The sequence below is a fragment of the Salvelinus alpinus genome, chromosome 4 (genome assembly GCF_045679555.1).
Source record: "Salvelinus alpinus chromosome 4, SLU_Salpinus.1, whole genome shotgun sequence".
In the NCBI taxonomy this organism is placed as follows: Eukaryota; Metazoa; Chordata; class Actinopteri; order Salmoniformes; family Salmonidae; genus Salvelinus; species Salvelinus alpinus.
This window is the reverse complement of record NC_092089.1, coordinates 40,869,783-40,887,776: the sequence shown is the minus strand read 5'-3', so window position 1 is coordinate 40,887,776 and position 17,994 is coordinate 40,869,783. Positions and strand designations below refer to the sequence as shown.

The window sequence follows — 17,994 nt, the reverse complement described above, 5'->3', positions numbered from 1 at the left end:
CCCTGTTGATGTTAATGGGGGCGTTTTCGGCCCTCCTTTTCCTGTAGTCCACGATCAGCTCCTTTGTCTTGCTCACATTAAGGGATAGGTTGTTGTCTTGGCACCACACTGCCAGATCTCTGACCTCCTCCCTATAGGCTGTCTCATCGTTGTCAGTGATCAGCCACTGTTGTGTTGTCAGCAAACTTAATGATGGTGTTAGAGTTGTGCTTGGCCATGCAGTTGTGGGTGAACAGGGAGTACAGGAGGGGACTAAGCACGCACCCCTGAAGGGCCCCAGTGTTGAGGATCAGCGTGGCATATGTGTTTTTGCCTACCCTTACCACCTGCTGCTGGCCCGTCAGGAAGTCCAGGATCCAGTTGCAGAAGGAGGTGTTTAGTCTCAGGGTCCTTAGCTTAGTGATGAGCTTTGAGGCCGCTATGGTGTTGAATTCTGAGCTGTAGTCAATGAACAGGATTCTCACATAGGTGTTCCTTTTGTCCAGGTGGCAAATGGCAGTGTGGAGTGTGATTAAGATTGCGTCATCTTTGGATCTGTTGGGGCGGTATGCAAATTGGAGTGGGTCTAGGGTTTCCGGGATGATGGTACTGATGTGAGCCATGACCAGCCTTTCAAAGCACTTCAGGGCTACCGACGTGAGTACTACGGAGCGGTAATCATTTAGGCATGTTACCTTCGCTTTCTTGGGCACAGGGACTATGTGGGTCTGCTTGAAACATGTAGGTATTACAGACTCGGTCAGGGAGAGGTTGAAAATGTCAGTGAAGACACTTGCCATTTGGTCTGCACATGCTTTGAGTACACATCCTGGTAATCCATCTGGCCCCACGGCTTTGAATGTTGACCTGTTTAAAGGTCTTGCTCACATCGACTACGGAGAGTGTGATCACACAGTCATCCAGAACAGCTGGTGCTCTCATGCATGCTTCAGTGTTGCTTGCCTCGAAGCGTGCATAAAAGGCATTTAGCTTGTCTGGTAGGCTCGCGTCACTGGGTAGCTCGTGGCTGGGTTTCCCTTTGTACTCCGTAATAGTTTGCAAGCCCTGCCACATCCGACGAGCGTCAGAGCCGGTGTAGTAGGATTCAATCTTAGTCCTGTATTTAAACTTTGACCTTTTGATGGTTCGTCTGTGGGCCTAGCAGGATTTCTTATAAGCGTCCGGATTAGTGTCCCACTCCTTGTAAGCGGCAGCTTTAGCCTTTAGCTCAGTTGGATGTTGCCTGTAATCCATGGCTTCTGGTTGGGATTTGTACGTACAGTTACTGTGGGGATACGGTTACTGTGGGGACGACATCGTCGATGCACTTATTGATGAAACCGGTGACTGAGGTGGTATACTCCTCAATGCCATTGGATGAGTCCCGGAGCAAATTCCAGTCTGTGCTAGCAAAACAGTCCCATAGCGTAGCATCCACGTCATCTGACCACTTCCGTATTGAGCGGGTCACTTGTAATTCCTGCTTTAGTTTTTGCTTGTAAGGAGGAATCAGGAGGATAGGATTATGAGCAGATTTGCCAAATGGAGGGTGAGGGAGAGTTTTTTATGCGTCTCTGTGTGTGGAGTAAAGGTGGTCTAGAGTTTTTTCCCTCTGGTTAAACATGTGACATTCTGGGCATGTCACAGTCATTAGTGAGGAGAAACGGCACCTTTAAGTCAGCTCAAATCATTTCCCTTTCCCCTGCAGTAGGCAGCTATCTACCTGTTTTGTTTGTAGTCTCAGCACTTTCATAAGCAAGCTGTCGATGTTCAGGGCTCATTGTTCAGACAGAATGCCACCCGCTCAGGCCGTTTGACAACAGAACTGCTGCTCTAGCATTTAGTGAGGGTTAGATGAGACTGGGAGTCTGCAGTCTGCATTCTCCCTCCATTCATTATGCAGACCTTTCCTACCCAAGAGAGCTACAGCCCTGGCAATTAAGGACACCTGCACCATGTCAGATATAGAGTTTATTCAATTTTATTAAATTTGCATCCCAATATTGCACCATATATACATCACAGAAGACTGACATATAACAAAACCATTTGACATACACTACTGGTCAAACATTTTAGAACACCTACTCATTCTAGGGTTTTTCTTTATTTTTACTGTTTTCTACATTGTTGAATAATAGGGAAGACATCACAACTATGAAATAACACATATGGAATCATGTAGTAACCCAAAAAGCTTTAAACAAATCAAAAAAGAGTTTATATTTGCCTTGATGACAACTTTGCACACTCCTTTTTCTCCCCAATTTTGATATCAAATTGGTAGTTACAGTCTTGTCCCATTGCTGCAACTCCCGTACGGACTTAGGAGAGGCGAAGGTCGAGAGCCATGCGTCCTCCAAAACACGACCCTGCCAAGCCGCACTGCTTCTTGACACACTGCTCTCTTAACCCGTAAACCAGCCGCACCAATGTGTCGGAGGAAACACCGTACAACTGGCGACCGATGTTAGCATGCATGCGCCTGGCCCTCCACAAGGAGTCGCTAGAGCGCGATGGGACAAGGACATCCCGGCCGGCCAAACCCTAAACTAACCCAGACGACGCTGGGCCAATTGTGCGCCCCCCTCATGGGTCTCCCGATCGCGACCGGCTGCAACACAGCCTGGGATCGAACCTGGGTCTGTAGTGACGCCTCTAGCACTGCGATGCAGTGCCTTAGACCGCTGCGACACTCGGGAGTCAGAGTTAAATTTTTTTGTTGTTTGTTAATTAGGAAATGAGGAAAAATATGAACTTTTCACCCATCAGGCCACTAGGTAATTTGACTGCAGGAAAGGGCTATGGTAGGATAGGATATAGACCTTCGTCACAATAAATGGCCACAGTGTTATGGCTCTATCATGACCATTAATTCAACTTTGAAGAGAAACTATTGCATTCATATGGAGATATGCCACAGGCTGCACTATTATAGTGTGTTTGAGTTTATAATGAGTGTCTAATTGTTCAATAATAGCTAAGACAGAGGTAATTAATAGGCTGCCTATTGAGCGTGGGAGAACAGGGATACATACCGTACATATAATGACATAACAGTGTAATTGACAGAAAAATACATTTCCGTTGTATTTCTATCCATTTCCTTTTCACACAACAAAATAAAGGCATGAGCAATTTGAAAATCATTCAGACAGCGAACATTGAATAAGGCTTGCCTGGAGTCTTAATGTCTAAGAGCTGAATCCTGCCTGATTTCCATCCCCACAAAGACACAGAACATTCAGTGTTTTCACTAAATTAGGTTTCTTTGTGATGGTGTTTTTTTCCCGTCATTCACAATGCTGTTGCATAACACAGTGTCATGGGACTCATAACTGTCATATCGGCCATTTTGCTGTTATGGATGTCAAACCCAGCCAAGCCAGTACTGCAGCATATCTACATGACAAGCCTCATATACAGTTGCATAAACTGAAGGCAGTGTTTTTGTTGTTTTCATAAGCGAGTGGAGTGGAGCCAAGCCCTTTCCTCTAGCTCTAATCCCTCTGACTGGGTGTAGTGATAAGCATGTTTGACTTGGCCCACATTTCCTGTGTTGTTTCTGCCTTGCCAAACCATGTGACTCCCAGTCCCTGTAGAGATGGATAATCTGAGTGATGCCTGTTAGGCACCGCTCTCCTCCTGGACCAAGCAACAGAACAGCAGAGAAGGAAAACAAAATGTCTGCTTTTCCTTTGCTTTCCTCCCTCCCTTTTCTCCTTCCCTCTTTCCCCAACCTCTTCCCCCTCATTAAATGTTTTGCTGCTCATACATAGATATAATCTGTTGGTGAGAGCTGGTGGCTTTGTTGACATGCTTTGCCATCTCCCTCCCCATGTGATAGGATTGAACGCCATAGGGCCACTGGTGACCTAACCGTCTCTGGCCCCAGCCCATTGGCCCGCTGAAAGCTGTGATAAACCGTGCCGATGCAAGCTGTAGCCAATCAGATCAGACGGTGTGTATAGATTGAGGAGGGTGGTGGATAGTTGCTGTACACCAGTTGAAGGCTATTGAAATGCAGCCCAGTTGTCAGGGACACAGTCTTTGGAGCTTACACTAATTACCTCTGAAGAAAGAAAAAAAACGATCGTAATAATACTGTTTAATAAGATCCATCTTTGTTTTCTAAGAAGTGGTAGCTATCAATACAAACCAATTTGATAATATTATTCCTGTTATTTCTGTTATTGTATGGGAGGTTTTGGCTTGGACAAGACTTACTTTACATACCTTACTCCTGTTATTGTGGTAAACGTATCTTACCGTTGATGCTGTTTAGATGTGTTGAACAAGGCGTCACCAGCCAGGCGTTGTTGTGATCCCTGTGGACAGTGTTATTGTTTTGCTGGTCGGTGCCACAGACTACACTGTCCTGATTAGCGGCTGATATTTCAGCGGATAGCACAAAACAGCTGCGGTCTGTTTACATGCACACACACACACACACACACACACACACACACACACACACACACACACACACACACACACACACACACACACACACACACACACACACACACACACACACACACACACACACACACAACCCAGCCAGTGGATCAGATATGGAAGGAGGACCCTCACTGATGAGGCGGTAATTATTGTTTTCTCCCAAGGGATTCTGGGATAGACATCACACACACCTACAGGTTTTCTCTTCCTGTCTGATCTCCACCAGAACCTTGATCACCACCAGGATGTAACTCTACCTCTCCTCTTTCATTATAGCATGTTCACATGCTGAAAACTTTACCTCAACAACAAAAACAAACCCTTTATTTAAGTTACTCCTAAAAAAAATAGCGTAGGTTTTAGTAGAATATCTATAAGGGTCCTCAGAGCAACATACTGCCCTCGAAGCTACGTCAGTATGATCGCCTATGGAAATGTTTACATTTTTTCACCGTTTTCTTTAAGATAGGGCCTACTACTAGGGTTGTTGTTTATGGGACTCATAACTGCTGCTGCCAGTTAAACTTCTCTGCCTCTATGTGTGAATGTCTCTTTCTGTTTGTGTCTCTCCTTGGATGTACTGTACACAAAAGTGATTGACAGTGTTTCCATGGAGATGGTGCATTTCATTACCTTGTAGAGGCTATGTCATGTTTGCTGTTGTCTGTCCTGGGAGAGGAGCTAGAGGAATGAAATGAAATGGCTGGAGCCGGAACGATTCCCTCTGAGGGAAGAAAGGAGTGCTGAGAAGAGCCTTGTGTTGCTGCTTCAGGCTACTCTGACAGGCCTTGTCTACGGGAAAGACTGACGGACTTTAGTTTACATACCATAGATAGTACTTTAGGAGTACTTGTTCATCCATTTACACTATCTTCTCTAAATAATATGTGCTTACCTCATGTTTTTGATTTTCCATGCTTTATAAAGTTAATGATATAGCAACGTAGTAGGCAGGGAAATCAGTAACTGGCAGGTAAACAACATCTTCCTAATCATTGTGGTGTTTTTGTTAACTCGCAGGTGCTGCATACTTATATAATGCTTCTTCTGCATGTTTGATACCTGGATTAGCTTAGTGAACTCTGTACTGAACTTGTTTATAAATAAACTAGCCTGTTGTGTAAATCCTATGGTGAGACGTTTAATTGGCTTTTACACTTTGGCGTAGGTTCCTTGGATTTAGGTCAGTGTCTCATCGGATAAGGTTTAATCATGTATAGGTCATCTTATGTAAACAAGTGATCCACTTCACTTTACAGCATCAACAGTGTTTGTATTGTGAAATTGCTGTCTGACATTGTGTGTAGAAAGTTACCACGTCTGGGTCAAATACATAATGTCAAATACTTTCAAATATTTGAGCCGTGCTTGATTTCGTTTGCCCAGGCCTACAAGGGAACCAACGGAATAGTCCCAAAAGTGCAAACTCCAGTTAACACATATCATTACACGTATTATCTATTTGATGTTTGATCAATGACAGCATATCTCGTTCAGAATAGTGTCCAATTCATATTCCTGTTATAATATTGTTGTGTTTTATTATAAAGCAATAAAATATTGTTGAAATGGTTTGTTAAATTGAATTGTTAATGAGGACCTTATTAAGTTATTGATCTCTCCTCCAATTAATCATAGCCAGAGTATGGAATATGCCACACCGTGAATGTGTTGCATTCACTCTACATCATTATCAATAGCTGCTGTGCTGACTGCTGACATAACATAATATGATGAACTGTTTTGTTATTGGCAGCAATGTCTATGTACTGTATCTTTTGGCACATTTGAATTTACAAGGTCAAATTTCCCACTTCCTGTTGCATGACCATGTTATTATTGAATATGTGGTGTTATGTGTTATGACTGACTCCATATTTCCTGTTGTTGTTTTGTTTTGAACAGACTGAAGAAGAAATCCCAGTCAGTGGATATTGCCACTCAAGGATTCTCCCCTACCCTGGTGCCAGCCTCGCCGATCAATAAGACTGCACCACCTGTTACCAAGACAACCACATTGGGGGTGCAGCAAAACAATGCAACCAATTCCCAGAGAATCTGCAGTCCACGGTGCAGCGAGCTGAAACGCGGCTACACCATCGGTAAATGAAAAGTGCTAGAATTCTGATCTGCCCATCTGTGTGGTCCATGTTCCATGTTCCTCCATTTGACTTTCCTCCGGGACACGAGTCTGTGGCAGGAAGAGGAAGGGATGTTGGAGGGTTTGTCTGTGTGTGTGTGTGTGTGTGTGTGTGTGTGTGTGTGTGTGTGTGTGTGTGTGTGTGTGTGTGTGTGTGTGTGTGTGTGTGTGTGTGTGTGTGTGTGTGTGTGTGTGTGTGTGTGTGTGTGTGTGTAGATGCTTTGTAAGGAGACTGACTGATTGAACCTCAAGATGGCCTCATTGCCTTGAGTCACAATAAATCATTTTTGGGGAGTGCTGGTTGGTGCTTGTGGCAGCTATAGGCTACTTTATATTTATGTAGGAATATATTTAGCTATTGTCAGAGGTGTAGTAATGACACTTGAGGAAGCACACTTTCTGAGTCGGTAAAATGAGTTTGGGGAGTTCATAATGTAATTCTGTGCACACACTATCTCTGAATCATTCTGCCTCTGAAATGTGATTGCCCATTGACGTCGCTACTTTTGTTAGCTAGCTTCAAGGATGGACAGAGTACTGCCAAGGTGTTCTGCATGTGTCAGACTTTTAATTAATCCAATTAATCCAATTTAACCTTGTACATCTTAACCCGCTGTTAATAGAGAGATGATTGGCTGTTGAATCATACTGACACCAATGGAACGGTAGGAGTGCAATGTAAGTCAGTCGGTCAGTCAGTCAGTCAGGGCTGATGAATGGTGAATTGAATCAATTCAGTTTGCTATTATATATTGATCTGATGTAAGAAGAGGTCCATTCATGACCAGACAGTCTCAGCATGCATATGGGGGTGATGTAACAACACTCTCTAGTCTTCAATAATCATTTACCCAATTCCGTAGCTGTGAAATAACCATATACCGTGTTTGTGTTCTCTGTAACTGGCTAAATTATTCTGAAAGAATTGTGTACAGGTTAATGTTCCCCAGAACACCGTATGTCTACAGCAGATTTCCTTCATTTAGCCTTTACCTATTTCATTTGTAATATATAATAAGTTGTGTCAACAAGGCTGTTTCCCAGTGGTCTCTTGAGCTCCTGACTCTACAACCTGATGCCTTAGCAGCAGTGTTAGGGGTTACGCGTTTCAAAAGTAACACGTTACATAATCTGATTACTTTTAATGAGTAACGGAGTAAAGTAACACGTTACTTGTTCAAATTGGGTAATATTATTACAGTTACTTTGTCAAACAACGCCTGTGTTACTTTCAGAATCATATCTCTACCGGGACGGGTGTTTCCATCATCCGATCTTGACTTGTTTCCTCATTTAGTTTTCGAGTGAGTGGAGAGTCTGTTTGGAGAAATGTCATGACAGCTGCTGTCCATAGAAATGTACACCTCTGATCTTTGCCATTGATCGCTTCTTTGATAGCAAAGCCCATAGAGGGCTTTCCTGTCTAGTGGCAAGTGTGCCCTCTATACATCTCTATGGGTTCATGTTCGTGCGCTCTATAACCAGAACTGGCGGCTTGAGAGAAAGATTTTGAATGAAAAGATAAGAAATTTGTACAGATGTTTGGCTTACTGTAGATGGATAATTAAGCAGCCCATATATAGCTCAGCACTTGTAGACTAGCACAGGAAAGCAACACCACAGATGAAACTAGTGATCAAACCTGAGTTAGTAAGTAGCCTATCCTTGGAAGAGCACGCGCGGCTCTCCTTGCTCCCTCCGACAGTCAAACAAACTGTGAGATTGTGAGATTTGTTTCATGAAAGTAACACAATGTAATATAACTAGTATTATAAACGGGGTGGTTCGAGCCCTGAATGCTGATTGGCTGACAGCCATGGTATATCAGACCGTATACCACAGGTATGACAAAATATTAATTTTTACTGCTCTAATTACATTTGTAATTAGTTGATAAGAGCAATAAGGTTCCTCGGGGGGTTGCGATATATGTCCAAAATACCACGGCTAAGGGCTGTGTCCAGGAACTCTGCTTTGCGTCGTGCATAAGAACAGCCCTTAGCCGTGGTATATTAGCCATATACCACACTTCCTCGGGCCTTATTGCTTAAATTTAACACGTTACTTTCCACACAAAGTAATGTTGTAAAATAACATGTTACTTCGTGTTTACTTTTCAAATAACTAATCCCAACACTGCTTAACAGCAGGGTTAAATCATGCTTAATGTAAAACAATGCTAAGAGCTCTTTGTGCATTTATTGTGTCCTGTCCTTGAGCTTATGTGGTTAATTATCAATGTAAATGAATACAGTTGAAATCCCTGCTACAGTGTAAGTGCTCTGCTACTGGAGTAGTGAAGGTATGGATGTTAAAAGAGTGTGAATAGTGTGTGGGTCCTTTATTGGCTTGTTTTATAATATATCTTCTCTGGTGACAGACGTAAACATACATCTACATGCCATTAAATATAAAGACAGTTACCTAGTTAGCTAATTGTAATAGTTAGCTAGCTAGCTGGTGCTAACAAGATTTGGTTCTAGGTTGCGACATTAGGCCTATATAATGGGTAAGTAACTAGACATTGACTAATGACGGTCCCTCATTCTAAACCTCTATCTTGATGTGCTTTATAATCCACTCTTCAGGCTAAAGCAACATATCCAGCCAGCCCATTTGGATCTTATCATGCTAATTTATTCTAATAGGAGAATAAATAATAATGTAGCCTAGGGGGACATGACAGCTTTTTGTGCTGTCTGTCTGTGACAGAACCTACCTCCTGACAGAGCTGTCATTACACCATCAAGACGTTTTAATAACCACACAATCAATGAGCCTCCAACCAGGTTCAACACCTGAATTTCCACTGATAGTCTGAGATGAGTGAGGTGACGGTGGCACTGATTATGCCCCAAATGACACCCTATTCCTTACATACTAAATGACTTTTATGGGCCCTGGTCAAAAGTAGTACACTATATAGGGAATAGGGTGACATTTGGAGTGCAGACACTGAAGGATCTGGCTGAGGAGGAGTTGTAACTACCTGGAAGTGCCTGGAAGGGTGCACAGCCTTAAGAGTCTGTCAGTGGGAAGCTGGAGCTAATGGCTTCTGAGAGGGTTATTCACCTTGTACTTTTGTGGTGCTCCTTCCTCTCTCAATTCAATTCTATTCAAGGGGTTTATTGGCATGGGAAACATGTGTTAACATTGCCAAAGCAAGTGAGGTAGATAATATACAAAAGTGAAATAAACAATAAAAAAACAGTAAACATTACACATACAGAAGTTTCAAAACAATAAAGACATTACAAATGTCATATTATGTATATATACAGTGTTGTAACAATGTACAAATGGTTAAAGTACACAAGGGAAAATAAATAAGCATGAATATGGGTTGTATTTACAATGGTGTTTGTTCTTCACTGGTTGCCCTTTTCTTGTGGCAACAGGTCACAAGTCTTGCTGCTGTGATGGCACACTGTGGAATTTCACCCAGTAGATATGAGAGTTTATCAAAATTGGGTTTGTTTTCGAATTCTTTGTGGATCTGTGTAATCTGAGGGAAATGTGTGTCTCTAATATGGTCATACATTGGGCAGGAGGTTAGGAAGTGCAGCTCAGTTTCCACCTCATTTTGTGGGCAGCGTGCACATAGCCTGTCTTTTCTTGAGAGCCATGTCTGCCTTCGTGGCCTTTCTCAATAGCAAGGCTATGCTCACTGAGTCTGTACATAGTCAAAGCTTTCCTTAAGTTTGGGTCAGTCACAGTGGTCAGGTATTCTGCCACTGTGTACTCTCTGTTTAGTGCCAAATAGCATTCTAGTTTGCTCAGTTTTTTTGTTAATTCTTTCCAATGTGTCAAGTAATTATCTTTTTGTTTTCTCATGATTTGCTTGGGTCTAATTGTGCTGCTGTCCTGGGGCTCTGTGGGGTATGTTTGTGAACAGAGCCCCAGGACCAGCTTGCTTAGGGGACTCTTTTCCAGGTTCATCTCTCTGTAGGTGATGGCTTTGTTATGGAAGGTTTGGGAATCGCTTCCTTTTAGGTGGTTGTAGAATTGAACGACTCTTTTCTGGATTTTGATAATTAGTGGGTATCGGCCTAATTCTGCTCTGCATGCATTATTTGCTGTTCTACGTTGTACACGGAGGATATTTTTGCAGAATTCTGCATGCAGAGTCTCAATTTGGTGTTTGTTCCATTTTGTGAAATCTTGGTTGGTGAGCGGACCCCAGACCTCACAACCATAAAGGGCAATGGGCTCTATGACTGATTCAAGTATTTTTAGCCAGATCCTAATTGGTATGTTGAATTTTATGTTCCTTTTGATGGCATAGAATGCCCTTCTTGCCTTGTCTCTCAGATCGTTCACAGCTTTGTGGAAGTTACCTGTGGCGCTGATGTTTAGGCCAAGGTATGTATAGTTTTTTGTGTGCTCTAGGGCAATGGTGTCGAGATGGAATTTGTATTTGTGGTCCTGGCAACTGGACCTTTTTTGGAACACCATTATTTTGGTCTTACTGAGATTTACTGTCAGGGCCCAGGTCTGACAGAATCTGTGCAGAATATCTAGGTGCTGCTGTAGGCCCTCCTTGGTTTGTGACAGAAGCACCAGATCATCAGCAAACAGTAGACATTTGACTTCAGATTCTAGTAGGGTGAGGCCGGGTGCTGCAGACTTTTCTAGTGCCCGCGCCAATTCGTTGATATATATGTTGAAGGGGGTGGGGCTTAAGCGGCATCCCTGTCTCACCCCACGGCCCTGTGGGAAGAAATGTGTGTGTCTTTTGCCTATTTTAACCGCACACTTGTTGTTTGTGTACATGGATTTTATAATGTCGTATGTTTTACCCCCAACACCACTTTCCATCAATTTGTATAGTTGTTGAAATCAACAAAGCATGAGAAGACTTTGCCTTTGTTTTGGTTTGTTTGGTTGTCAATTAGGGTGTGCAGGGTGAATACATGGTCTGTTGTAATTTGGTAAAAAGCCAATTTGACATTTGCTCAGTACATTGTTTTCATTGAGTCTGCTGTTTAATGATAATGCAGAGGATTTTCCCACGGTTGCTGTTGACTCATATCCCACGGTAGTTATTGGGGTCAAATTTGGCTCCACTTTTGTGGATTGGGGTGATCAGTCCTTGGTTCCAAATATTGGGGAAGATGCCAAAGCTAAGGATGATGTTAAAGAGTTTTAGTATAGCCAATTGGAATCTCTCTCTCTCTCTCTCTCTGACTCGTTATTCCCTAATGTATTAGCTGTGTCTCTGACCCATGGGGTTTGTTGTGGGAATCTGTCTCAAGGACGGTAGAGGCAACAGATTTGTGCATTGCTCCAACCTTGGCCACAGTGTGAGGTGAGATGTATTATCACAGTACAGCACTTCTGTTTGACTTATCTCTGTGGACACATAGACTACACAGATAGAGAGGACGGCGGTGCATGCTAAAATAAATATTATGGTCTGAACGAGTGAGCAGGCTGACTATTATTAGGGCTGACCTGGTGGCCAGTCATTCTGGGGAGACAGAGTCACAAGGCCCTCTCTAAAGGGTCTGACATTTCTTTGTGTGTGTGTGAGTGTGTGCATCAGGCGTGTGTGTGTGTTTCAGGTTGCGATTTTGCTGCTACTGTTAACTTATTATGGCTGGGATCCCGTTAACAGGATCGATATGACAACAGCCAGTGAAAGTGCAGGGCGCCAAATTCAAAACAACAGAAATCTCATAATTAAAATTCCTCAGACATACAAGTATTTTACACCATTTTAAAGATAAACTTGTTGTTAATCCCACCACAGTGTCCGATTTCAAAAAGGCTTTACGACGAAGGCACACCATCTGATTATGTTAGGTCAGTACCTATTCACAGAAAAACACAGCCATTTTTCCAGCCAAAAAGAGGAGTCACAAAAAGCAGAAATAGAGATAAAATGAATCACTAACCTTTGATGATCTTCATCAGGTGACACTCATAGGACATCATGTTACACAATTGTAAAGGCAGTCATTGTTGTTCTCCCCCTTAGACGAGGAGGAGCATGGATAGGACCAAGATGCGGATTGAGGGAAATAAGCCATCTTTTAATGAAAACAGCAAACAAGACACTACAAAACTACAAAACAACAAACGTGACTAACCTTCAACCGTCCATGTGTGGACACAGGAACAAACACCCACAAAACCCCAGTGAAACCCTGGCTGCCTTAGTATGACTCTCAATTAGAGACAAACGATACACACCTGTCTCTAATTGAGAATCACACCAGGCCGAACACAAAAACCAACCTAGAAATACAAAACATAGACTGCCCACCCAAAACACACGCCCTGACCATAAACACATACAAAAACAACATAAAACAGGTCAGGACCGTTACAGAACCCCCCCCTCAAGGTGCGAACGCCGGGCGCACCAGCACAAAGTCCAGGGGAGGGTCTGGGTGGGCAGTTGACCACGGTGGTGGCTCAGGCTCTGGACGCTGTCCCCACACCACCATAGTCACTCCCCGCTTCTGTCTTCCCCTCCCAATGACCACCCTAAAACTAACATCCCCTAAATGAACGGCCAGCACCGGGAGAAGGGGCAGCACCGGGAGAAGGGGCAGCACCGGGACAAGGGGCAGCACCGGGACAAGGGGCAGCACCGGGACAAGGGGCAGCACCGGGACAAGGGGCAGCACCGGGACAAGGGGCAGCACCGGGACAAGGGGCAGCACCGGGACAAGGGGCAGCACCGGGACAAGGGGCAGCACCGGGATAAGGACCAGCACCGGGATAAGGACCAGCACCGGGACAAGGGGCAGCACCGGGATAAGGGGCGGCACCGGGATAAGGGGCGGCAGGTCCTGGCTGAGGGACTCCGGCAGGTCCTGGCTGAGGGACTCCGGCAGGTCCTGGCTGAGGGACTCCGGCAGGTCCTGGCTGAGGGACTCCGGCAGGTCCTGGCTGAGGGACTCCGGCAGGTCCTGGCGTAGGGACTCCGGCAGGTCCGGGCGTAGGGACTCCGGCAGGTCCGGGCGTAGGGACTCCGGCAGGTCCGGGCTGAGGGACTCCGGCAGGTCCGGGCTGAGGGACTCCGGCAGGTCCGGGCTGAGGGACTCCGGCAGGTCCGGGCTGAGGGACTCCGGCAGGTCCGGGCTGAGGGACTCCGGCAGGTCCGGGCTGAGGGACTCCGGCAGGTCCTGGCTGGACGGCTCTGGCAGGTCCTGGCTGGACGGCTCTGGCAGGTCCTGGCTGGCCGGCTCTGGCAGGTCCTGGCTGGACGGCTCTGGCAGGTCCTGGCTGGACGGCTCTGGCAGGTCCTGGCTGGACGGCTCTGGCAGGTCCTGGCTGGACGGCTCTGGCAGGTCCTGGCTGGACGGCTCTGGCAGGTCCTGGCTGGACGGCTCTGGCAGGTCATGGCAGGACGGCTCTGGCAGGTCATGGCAGGACGGCTCTGGCTGGTCATGGCAGGACGGCTCTGGCTGGTCATGGCAGGACGGCTCTGGCTGGTCATGGCAGGACGGCTCTGGCTGGTCATGGCAGGACGGCTCTGGCTGGTCATGGCAGGACGGCTCTGGCTGGTCATGGCAGGACGGCTCTGGCGCTAGGCAGACGGCAGACTCTGGCCGGCTGAGACGCACTATAGGCCTGGTGCGTGGTACCGGAACTGGAGGTACCGGGCTGAGGGCACGCACCTCAGGGCGAGTGCGGGGAACAGGAACTGGGCACACTGGACTCTCGTGGCACACTCTAGGCCTGGTGCGTGGTACCGGAACTGGAGGTACCGGGCTGGAGACACGCACCATAGGGAGAGTGCGTGGAAGAGGAACAGGGCTCTGGAGATGCACTGGAAGCCTGGTGCGTGGTGTAGGCACTGGTGGTACTGAGTTGGGGTGGGAAGGTGGCGCCGGATATACCGGACCGTGAAGGAGGACACGTGCTCTTGAGCACCGAGCCTCCCCAACCCTACCAGGTTGAATGGTCCCCGTAGCCCTGCCAGTGCGGCGAGGTGGAATAGCCCGCACTGGGCTATGCAAGCGAACCGGGGACACCACCTGTAAGGCTGGTGCCATGTACGCCGGCCCGAGGAGACGTACTGGAGACCAGATACGTTGGGCCGGCTTCATGGCACTCGGCTCGATGCCCAACCTAGCCCTCCCAGTGCGGCAAGGTGGAATAGCCCGCACTGGGCTAAGCACGCGTACTGGGGACACCGTGCGCTTTACCGCATAACACGGTGTCTGACCAGTACGACGCCCTCTTACTCCACGGCAAGCCCGGGGAGTTGGCTCAGGTATCCAACCCGGCTTCGCCACACTCCCCTTTAGCCCCCCCCCCCCAAGAAATTTTTGGGTGAGCCTCTCGGGCTTCCGGCCTCTCCTATGTGCTGCCTCCTCATACCAGCGCTCCTGGGCTGTGGCTGCCTTCCTCTCCTCCCGAGAGCGGCGATTCTCTCCAACCCTTCCCCAGGGTCCCTTTCCGTCCATGATCTCCCAAGACCATTCCTCCTGTGTCCAGTGCTTTAGTTCCTTCTCTCTCTCCTCAATCCGCTTGGTCCTGTTGTGGTGGGTGTTTCTGTAAAGGCAGTCATTGTTGTTCTCCCCCTTAGACGAGGAGGAGCATGGATAGGACCAAGATGCGGATTGAGGGAAATAAGCCATCTTTTAATGAAAACAGCAAACAAGACACTACAAAACTACAAAACAACAAACGTGACTAACCTTCAACCGTCCATGTGTGGACACAGGAACAAACACCCACAAAACCCCAGTGAAACCCTGGCTGCCTTAGTATGACTCTCAATTAGAGACAAACGATACACACCTGTCTCTAATTGAGAATCACACCAGGCCGAACACAAAAACCAACCTAGAAATACAAAACATAGACTGCCCACCCAAAACACACGCCCTGACCATAAACACATACAAAAACAACATAAAACAGGTCAGGACCGTTACAACAATACATGTATGTTTTGTTCGATAATGTGCATATTTATATCCAAAAATCTTAGTTTACATTGGCGCCATGTTCAGAAATGCCTCCAAAATATGCAGAGAAATTGCAGAGAGCCACATCTAATACCAGAAATACTCATTATACACTTTGATGAAAGATACATGTTTTACATAGAATTAAAGATACACTTGTTCTTAATGCAACCGCTGTGTCAGATTTCAAAAAAACTTTACGGAAAAAGCACACCATGCAATAATCTGAGACGGCGCTCAGATATAACAACATTTCTCCGCCATGTTGGAGTCAACAGAAATAAGAAATTACATCATAAATATTCCCTTACCTTTGATGATCTTCATCAGAATGCACTTCCAGGAATCCTAGTTCCACAATAAATAGTTGTTTTGTTCGATAATGTCCATTACTTATGTCCAAGTAGCTACTTTGCTAGCATGTTTAGTACACATGTCCAAACGCTCGCGCAGATCCAGGTGAACGTCGGACGAAAACTTCAAAAAGTTATATTACAGGTTGAATAAACTTGTCAAACTAAGTAGAGAATCAATCTTCAGGATGTTGTTATCATAAATATTAAATAACGTTCCAACCAGAGAATTCCTTTGTGTCTCTAGAAGTAATGGAAAGCAAGACGATATCATTTGGAATGCGCGTGACCAAGAACTGGCACTCTGCCAGACCACTGACTGAAACACCTCCCATCCAGCCCCACATCACAGTAGAGGCTGTTCTACAGACTGTTGACATCTAGTGGAAGCCTTAGGAAGTGCAATATGACCAATATCCCACTGTATATTCGATAGGCGATGAGTTGAAAAACCACAAACCTCAGATTTCCCACTTCCTGGTTGGATTTTCTCAGGTTGTTGCCTGCTATATGAGTTGTGTTATACTCACAGACATCATTCAAACAGTTTTAGAAACTTCAGAGTGTTTTCTAACCAAATCGACTAATAATATGCATATATTAGCAACTGAGACTGAGTAGCAGGCAGTTTACTCTGGGCACCTTATTCATCCAAGCTACTCAATACTGCCCCCAGCCATAAGAAGTTAACTGGAACAATGTCAGGATTTCTGCTATCTTTAAATTCCCGTCTATCAATTCTACTTGACTAGCTAGAGATGCTGCTCACCGTTATGGTTGGTGACAGTTATAGGTCTAGTCACTGCTTTAGGCAGAACATGAGTGTTCCTTTCTCATCGTATTTCTTCTAACTGTCTAAGGGGGTTTGTTGCTTGTGTTTACCCATAGTAGCAGTTGCCAGGGGCGGCAATTACAGTATGTACACAACTGCTTGTCATCTCCCACTGACGCTGTATGCATTGGGACAGTTACTTTGAATTGGGACAATTCACTGTTTCGAAAGTATATCTTTTTTTTATTGGTATCTTTGATTGTAAGTAATTCATTTGCAGGCCTGTTTTGGCAGCCTTACCATTATGAAGTCATGGTGAAGACGCACACTGGTCCAGGTTGTGGACCAGAAATGTCACAATGATAACACTAATGTCCTTCCATCCTTCCACTGCTCTGTCGTTGTGTGCTATATAAGGAACACAGTGCCATTTGGGACACAGCCAAGATGCCTAGCCCAGTAGGGCAATCAGTAGTACCATCAGTAGGACCATCAGTAAGACCATCAGTAGGGCCATCAGTAGGGCCATCAGTAGGACCATCAGTAGGGCCATCAGTAGGACCATCAGTAGGGCCATCAGTAGGACCATCAGTAGGGCCATCAGTGGGACCATCAGTAGGGCCGTCAGTAGGACCATCAGTATGGTCATCAGTAGGACCATTGGTAGGACCATTGGTAGGGCCATTGGTAGGGCCATCAGTAGGGCCATCAGTGGGACCATCAGTAGGGCCATCAGTATGGCCATCAGTAGGACCATTGGTAGGGCCATCAGTAAGACCATCAGTAGGACCATCAGTAAGACCATCAGTAAGACCATCAGTAGGGCCATCAGTAAGACCATCAGTAGGACCATCAGTAGGACCATCAGTAGGGCCAGTATGGCCCATGAGGGAGGAAAGGTCAAAACTCTGATTCATAGCTCTACATTATGTGATGACCTGAGGTTCTCTCTGACCAGACATGTGTTGATATTCACTTACTGTAGACTTACTGTAGCAGGGTGGTTGTGATTCCCTATGGTTTAGCTGTAGCAGGGTGGTTGTGATTCCCTTATGGTTTAGCTGTAGCAGGGTGGTTGTGATTCCCTTATGGTTTAGCTGTAGCAGGGTGGTTGTGATTCCCTTATGGTTTAGTTGTAGCAGGGTGGTTGTGATTCCCTTATGGTTTAGCTGTAGCAGGGGCCAGCAGTGTCTGGGAGTTAGCCCTGCCCTATAGAGCCCCATGCCTTTTGGCAGTACAGCAGTATAGCCGGCCACATGCAGCTCACGTTCCAGCGCTAGCTGGTCATGCCAGCAGAGCCTCTTCTGTGTGTTGAGATAACAGCCAGCCTGGCTGAGGCTGAGGCTGGTCACGTAGCAT

At 45.8% G+C, this 17,994-nt stretch overlaps 1 protein-coding gene across 4 annotated transcripts in view; it reads left to right on the top strand.

Moving 5' to 3' along the window:
* Positions 1-17,994, top strand: part of LOC139573540 (oxidation resistance protein 1-like) — a 183,569-nt gene that overhangs the window by 80,353 nt on the left and 85,222 nt on the right. For all 4 annotated transcript variants that reach the window (XM_071397111.1, XM_071397115.1, XM_071397113.1 and 1 more), the window contains one exon: positions 6,346-6,542. In XM_071397111.1, coding sequence (XP_071253212.1) covers positions 6,346-6,542 — 197 coding nt within the window. The remainder of the gene's footprint in view (positions 1-6,345; positions 6,543-17,994) is intronic.